Source organism: Etheostoma cragini, chromosome 13 (assembly GCF_013103735.1).
Source record: "Etheostoma cragini isolate CJK2018 chromosome 13, CSU_Ecrag_1.0, whole genome shotgun sequence".
NCBI lineage: Eukaryota > Metazoa > Chordata > Actinopteri > Perciformes > Percidae > Etheostoma > Etheostoma cragini.
In genome coordinates this window covers 25,978,005-25,985,418 of record NC_048419.1, presented here as the reverse complement: position 1 = coordinate 25,985,418, position 7,414 = coordinate 25,978,005, and the positions used below count along the sequence as shown (strand labels likewise).

At 49.4% G+C, this 7,414-nt stretch overlaps 1 protein-coding gene across 1 annotated transcript in view; it reads left to right on the top strand.

Annotated features, from left to right (window-relative positions):
• LOC117956049 (arf-GAP with Rho-GAP domain, ANK repeat and PH domain-containing protein 1) overlaps positions 1-7,414 on the top strand; it is a 31,475-nt gene that overhangs the window by 12,007 nt on the left and 12,054 nt on the right. The window contains exons 3-14 of the mRNA XM_034890891.1: positions 185-667; positions 1,313-1,411; positions 2,536-2,728; positions 2,798-2,902; positions 3,226-3,330; positions 3,997-4,057; positions 4,251-4,371; positions 4,545-4,809; positions 5,106-5,305; positions 6,311-6,396; positions 6,476-6,658; positions 6,943-7,011. Coding sequence (XP_034746782.1) covers positions 185-667; positions 1,313-1,411; positions 2,536-2,728; positions 2,798-2,902; positions 3,226-3,330; positions 3,997-4,057; positions 4,251-4,371; positions 4,545-4,809; positions 5,106-5,305; positions 6,311-6,396; positions 6,476-6,658; positions 6,943-7,011 — 1,970 coding nt within the window. The remainder of the gene's footprint in view (positions 1-184; positions 668-1,312; positions 1,412-2,535; positions 2,729-2,797; positions 2,903-3,225; positions 3,331-3,996; positions 4,058-4,250; positions 4,372-4,544; positions 4,810-5,105; positions 5,306-6,310; positions 6,397-6,475; positions 6,659-6,942; positions 7,012-7,414) is intronic.

Sequence of the window (7,414 nt, the reverse complement as noted above, 5' to 3'; positions counted from 1 at the left end):
CACGCTAAAAGTTGTGATTATTTACATGGAGTCTGGTGGAGATATGCTGCTCTATACACGCTAAAAGTAGTGATTATTGAGTAGAGATTGTTGTCCATCAGACACTCAAACATTTAACAGACAAATATTTTGGAATTGTACGAATAACAGATGTCTGATAATGTCTCTGTGTTCTCTTCCTCAGGTAAAGACGCTCCTCCTCCTCATCCTCCTCTCAGTGGGTCGGACCATGGCGCGGTCTTCCCGACTCTCTCCGGCGTCACTGATATCATCGCCTCCAGCATCCCGTCATTGGCTGGATTTGCCTCCTCCATCGGTGGCTTCTCCCCTTCAGCCCCCTTGGCACCCCCGGCCCCCCTGGCCCCCTCAGCCCCGCCCTCCATGGACAGCCCGTGTGAAGGCGTTGCCGCCCACATACCTACCTTCGAAGGACCTGCTAGCGCTGTGGCTAACCGAGCGGTCACGTTGCACCCTGCCCCCCCCTCTGCGCCTCCCTCTAACACAGCAGCTGTTAGCTTAGATCGCATCCTTAGCTCGTTAGCTAACATACCGAGTTTAGCAGGGATTGTTAGCAATGTGGCTAACCCTGCTGTTAGCGCCGTGATGACGCCTGCAGCCTCGTCAGACCCGCTCCCAAAACTGCCGGAGATCGTGGCAGCTCACACAGGTAAAGTCACACACAATCCTTCAAAATAAAAGTCTTCTTGGTGGATCTTGGTCTACCTTACTCTCGGTCTACGTTACCCTTGGTTTAAATTGCCCTGGGTCTACGTGACTCTAGGCCTCCGTACTCTGGGACTCAGTCCCTCTAGGTCTACCTTACCCTGGGTCTATGTTACACTGGGTCTCCTTCACACTGGGTCTACGTTACTCCGGGCCTCTGTTACTCTGGGCCTCCATTACTCTGGGTCTCCGTCACTCTGGGTCAACTTACCCCGGGACTGCGTTGCTCCAGGTCTACCTTACCCTGGGTCTGCATTAATCTGGGCCTCTGTTACTCTGGGTCTCTGCCACTCTGGGTCTATGTTACCCCTGGTTCAAAGTTACCTCCCCCCCCCCCACACACACACACACACACACACACACACACCCACACACACACACACACATTAATTGGCTTTGGTTGTTGATGCCAGTCTTACAGACATATTAACGTGTTACACTATTCAACCTGTACCTGAGTCTCTCAAGCCATTCTCCTGACAGCAGACGTGATAAATATCTCACACACACACACACACACGCACACTGTCTGGTTGTCTGATTGTCTGAGCAACATGTTGTGTTTGTGTGTGTGTGTGTGTGTGTTTAGACATTGGAGCCTTGTCACAGCTGGTGATGTCAACAGTTGACCCGGACGCTGACATCACGTTACCACCACTAGAGGGAGCTGCTGAGCCGACGGAGGAAGGTACTTAAGGAGAGGAATGACCTGCCCTACTCTCTGATTGGCTGCTAGTTGCTTCCTTTGTTGGTTGGATTGGTTAGGGTTAGGCATGAGTACTGGGATTGTTTAGGGTTGGGCATGAGGACTGGGATTGGTTAGGGTTAGTCATGAGGACTGGGATTGGTTAGGGCCAGGCATGAGGACTGGGATTGTTTAGGGTTGGGCATGAGGACTGGGATTGGTTAGGGTTATTCATGAGGACTGGGATTGGTTAGGGCCAGGCATGAGGACTGGGATTGTTTAGGGTTGGGCATCAGGACTGGGGCTGGTTAGGGTAAGAATACCAGGGTATACCGGGCCAATGGGAAAACAGCCATTGGTTAGGGATATTTCTGAGCCGTGGTCGGGGCCATAGACTCTGTTATGTTCCCATGTTCGGTTATCATCAGTTATCAGTTTCTCTTAACTGACCAATGACGAGCAGAAAAAACGGACTCGACCCTCCTGAGAACCGCTATGGCTGCACCTGGTTGGACAAAAGCCGTCTCCAAAACAACCAACACGGCGGCTCGTCTGATTTATTTTAGGAAAACTCTGTGAGAAATAATCAGCAGCTGCTACTGGTCACGTTGGGCTGGATGCTCCTGATTTAAATGAAGTCACCTGGATTCAACTTTATGCAAATGAGGAGCAGGAATCTTAAATATATTGGGTAAGCCAATCAGAAGAAGAGAAGGGCAGGACTTCATTCTAGTAAACTACAGCAGTTCCACCTGGTTCAGTGAGTCCCGCTGGGCACCGAACACCTTTTAGGCATCGGCTCTTTTACCTCTAAAGTATCGAGAATTGAAAAATGTCTCGTCATTTAATACCCAATTCAGGGTAAATTTAACCAGCGTCGGGGAGCCAATCAGCATGCAACATGCTTCTACCAAGATGTAAGAATGTCTGTGATTGGCTGTCTAATGTTACACAGAGGCTCACGGAGGCCGAGCTGGAACATGAAGATAAATTGGTGGCTCAGGGTTGTAATGTCTTTTTGTTTGATGTTGTAGGATTGAAATATTATTTAGGCGCCGGTGTTGAAGTCATGCGGTCAGGATTTAAACAGTCCTGGTCTCATTCTTCTTCTTTGGTTCTGGTTCCAGGTAACAAGCAGTCTCCTTACGCCGTCAAAGAGAACAGGCGGCACTCCACCATGTTGGCTTGTTGGACGAGCACAGAGGAAGCTGAAAGTGACTCGTCCAATGAGGAGGAGGATACAGGAGCTAGCCAATCCCTCCCTGGAGTCAGAGGACCAATGGGGGATGACCCTGCTCCTGATCAGAACCCAAACACTAAGTACGTAGTGTGTGTGTAGACAATGCTACAACGCTCTCCTGTTACTGACTCTTCTGCTGTGCTCCGCAGCCTCCCGTCCCATCCTGCAGCCCGACTGGTACCTAAACGGCCGGCCCTGCCCCCTCCTCAACCTCCTGGCCAATCAGGAAAGCTTCTGAAACAGAAGACCCCCAGGTACCCCTGCAGAGACACAATAGCTCTTTATTTGTGCTTTTCAATGTTGTCGAATCGAAAAGAATGTGAAACTTCCTCCAGCCATTTCAAGCACGTAGGGGTGGTTGCTATGTTGCCGGGGTCCAATGAGCCTGGACCCCCCTCAGATTATTGGTCCAATGAGCCTGGTCCCCCTCAGATTATTGGTCCCATGAGACTGGTCCCCCTCAGATTATTGGTCCCATGAGCCTGGATCCCCCTCAGATTATTGGTCCAATGAGCCTGGTCCCCCCTCGGAGTATCGGTGTTAAAGACGTATTAATGTGTGTGTGTTTGTCCTGCAGAGCGGCTACTATCCGAGTGTCCAGGAAGAAGGGGGCCAGCGGGGGTTCAGCGCCCCAGAGTGCCGTGGTCCGGGCCAGCTGGCTGGACGTCTGGAAGGGCTTCAAGTAACAATTCATTTAACATTTTATAATGTATCCTCTTTATTGATCCCCTAAAGAGAAATGCAATAAGGACTGAGCTACTGCCCCCCCATCATCACATACACACCCCCTACAGCGGCTGTGGCTCAGTGGTAGAGCGGTTGCCTGCCAATCTGAAGGTTGGTGGTTCGATCCCCGCCCCTGCAGTCATTGTCGAAGTGTCCTTGGGCAAGACCCTGAACCCCGAGTTGCCCCCGTTGCTGCGCATCGGAGTGTGAATGTGTGTGAATGTTTATCTGATGAGCAGGTGTGTAGATGTGTGTGAGTGTGTATCTGATAAGCAGGTGTGTAGATGTGTGTGAGTGTGTACCTGATGAGCAGGTGTGTAGATGTGTGTGAGTGTGTATCTGATGAGCAGGTGGCACCTTGTACTGCAGCCCCGGCCACAGTGTATGAATGTGTGTGATGGTGAATGTTTCCTGTAGATGTAAAAGCGCTTTGAGCAGTTGTTAAGATTGGAAAAGCGCTATATAAATACTTTACATTTACATCACATACACACCCCCTTTATCACATACACACCCCCATCATCCATCAGCCAATTATGTCCCTCATTACGTAGGGTTGTGGGTTTAAAGACATCAAGCTGTTAGGGACTCACTCTGACCTGTGGACATGTCTCTCTAACAGACACAATGTCTTATGGGCGACATTGGACGGACAGCTGATGTCTCTATGGAAGAAACGCACAGTAAGTCGCGTCTCTCTACGTCCATCTTGCTACGCCTGTCTCTCTACATCTGGCTCTCTATGTCTGTCTCTCTGGACAGTCTCTCTGTGTCTCTCTGGACAGTCTTTTTACATCTTTCTCTCTTTGTCTGTCTCTCTACATCAGTTTCTCTACCTCTGTCCCTCGTGATGGGAGTGCTTGTTTTGTTCGCCAGGACCAGTTCAGCGAGGTCCTCTTCCATGTCTCCAGTGTCACCAAGGTGAAGAAACAGGACAAAGGCCGGTTCTCCGTCTACTTCAAGAAGAAACATTATGACTTTGTGGCTCATAGCGATGGTAAGAACATTATGGTCTGGATCAGTCTGGGGACACTGTCCCCCTTGTTATTTCCCAAAGGTCTCACTGGACTGGAAAGATGGATTTCAATAAACTGAAAGCAGAGATTAAATTTTATATATCTTGGAGGTGTGGAACTCATCCTCTGTCTTTTTATCTTTTTTCCGTCTCAGAGGTTCACGAAGGTTGGGTCACGTCTCTGCTGGCATCTCGAGGTACGCCAAGCCCCGCCCCCCCAGAACTTCATGGACCAATCACCATCAAGGAACCACGGAGCCGCTCCTACGCTGCACTCTGGGGTCATGACCTGTGGATTTACCCCAACAAGGAAGGCTTCCAGCTGGGCATCGCCTCCTTCTCCATCGCCCTGAACGTAGCCTCGGTCAAACCTAAAGGGAAACACTCGTTTACCCTCAACACTCCTTACAGGACCTTCAGGTACGTACCTGTTTGTCTCCTCTGATCACTCCTTAAGAGACCTTCAGGTACGTAGCTGTCTGTCTCCTCTGATCACTCCTTACAAGACCTTCAGGTACGTACCTGTCTGTCTCCTCTGATCACTCCTTACAAGACCTTCAGGTACGTACCTGTCTGTTTCCTCTGATCACTCCTTAAGAGATCTTCAAGTACGTTCTTAAGTACGTAGGTTTTCTGTCTTTAAATTAAATCCTTACGTCTTACTTGATCTTTCTTGTCCCTGTGTTCCTCCCTTTGGGCCCGCCTCCTGCTTGCAGTCTGTCTGTTGATTCGTCAAAGGAATTGTCCACCTGGTTGGACAGTCTGTCCTCGTCCATCTGCAGCGCTCTGTCCAGCAGCCAGGTGGCGCTGCGTCTCTGGGAAAATCCTGAGAACAAAGTGTGTGGAGACTGTGGCTCGGCAAATCCTGAGTGGGCGTCGGTCAACCTGCTGCTGGTCATCTGTCAGGCCTGTGCAGGTACGTCCGTCTCCTATGTCCCCGTCCTCTGTCTCTGCATCCCCGTCCTCTCACTGTGTCCCTGTCCTCTGTCTCTGTGTCTAACCTCCCTCCCTGTCCTCTGTCTCTGCGTCCCCGTCCTCTCTCTGTGTCCCCGTCTTTTGTATCTGTGTCTAACCTCCGTCCCCCACGCCTGAAAGCCGGTAGCCTTTCCTCAGTTGCGCCACCTCTGTTCAGGATAAATAGTTCTGGTGCTCCCGTGGTAGGTCAGGACTGGCGAGCATACCAGAGTCTGACTGTGTCTGGCTGTATCTGTGTCTGGCTGTATCTGTGTCTGACGGTTTCTGACTGTTTCTGACTGTTTCTGTCTGTGTCTGACTGTATCTGTGTCTGACTGTGTCTGACTGTATCTGTGTCTGACTGTGTCTGACTGTTTCTGACTGTTTCTGACTGTGTCTGACTGTTTCTTTGTCTGGCTCTGTCTGGCTGTTTCTGACTGTTTCTGGCTGTGTCTGACTATGTCTGGCTGTATCTGTGTCTGACTGTTTCTGACTGTATCTGGCTGTGTCTGACTGTATCTGGCTGTGTCTGGCTGTACCTTAGTCTGACTGTGTCTGACTGTTTCTGACTGTGTCTTAATGTGTCTGGCTGTATCTGTGTCTGGCTGTGTCTGGCTGTATCTGTGTCTGACTGTGTCTGACTGTTTCTGACTGTGTCTTAATGTGTCTGGCTGTATCTGTGTCTGGCTGTGTCTGACTGTGTCTGACTGAGTCTGACTGTGTCTTAATGTGTCTGGCTGTATCTGTGTCTGACTGTTTCTGACTGTGTCTGACTGTGTCTGACTGTTTCTGTGTCTGGCGGTTTCTGACTGTTTCTGGCTGTGTCTGACTGTGTCTGACTGTGTCTGGCTGTATCTGTGTCTGACTGTTTCTGACTGTATCTGGCTGTGTCTGACTGTGTCTGGCTGTATCTGTGTCTTGATGTGTCTGGCTGTATCTGACTGTGTCTGTCTGTTTGTGTCCTTAGGTCAGCATCGCGCTCTGGGCAGCAGCCTGTCCAAAGTACGCAGTCTAAAGATGGACAACAAGATCTGGACTGAACCACTCCTACAGGTGGGGGTTTGACTTAACCACTCTTTCATGAATGGACACAGCAGGGTGTTACCTGACCTTTGACCTGTTCCTCTCCTAGCTGTTTCTTCGCTATGGCAACCGTCTGGCCAATCAGGTGTGGGCTCCGGCGGTGCCGGCGGCGGAGCAGCTGCGCCCGGAGTCGTCGGATGAGGAGAGGTCAAAGTTCATCCAGGATAAATACAGGAGGGGGCGCTACAGGCGGGTGCACGCTCTGACAACATCACGGGACCTCATGGACCAGGTCTGAGTCTTACAATATCTGTCTGTTTCCATAGTAACACCAGGTAGATACAGGTCTGAGTGTGTGTGTTTTTGTCACATTGTTTTGTTTAAAAACAGAATGTTTTTGTTTAGTTTTCTCCATTTCTGTAGTTCTTTTCTCATGTGTGACGGTCTCCAGCGTTCCTTTGTCATAGTGTTGTGTGTGTGTGTGTGTGTGTGTGTGTGTGTGTGTGTGTGTGTGTGTGTGTGTGTGTGTGTGTGTGTGTGTGTGTGTGTGTGTGTGTGTGTGTTTGTGTGTTTCAGAGGCTGCGCCAGGTGGTGTGCGGAGACGACGTGGAAGAAACGATGTCTCTGATCTGCTCAGGAGCAAAGGTCCAATAATCTAATGATTAATCTTATATACAGTGGTCTGCGAAAGTTTGGGCAACCTTGTTAATTTCCATGATTTTCCTTCATAAATCGTTGGTTCTTAGGATAAAAAAAAATCTGTTAAATATATCATATAGGAGACAAACACAGTGATATTTGAGAAGTGAAACGAAGTTTATACCATTTACAGGAAGTGTGCAATAATTGTTTAAACAAAATTAGGCATGTGTATAAATTTGGGCACTGTTGTCATTTTACTGATTTCAAAATCTTTAGAACCAATTATTGGAGCTCAAAATTGGTTTGGGAAGCTCAGTGACCCTTGACCTACACTCACCGGTCACTTTATTAGGTACACCTGTCCAACTGCTCGTTAACACTTAATTTCTAAGCAGCCAATCACATG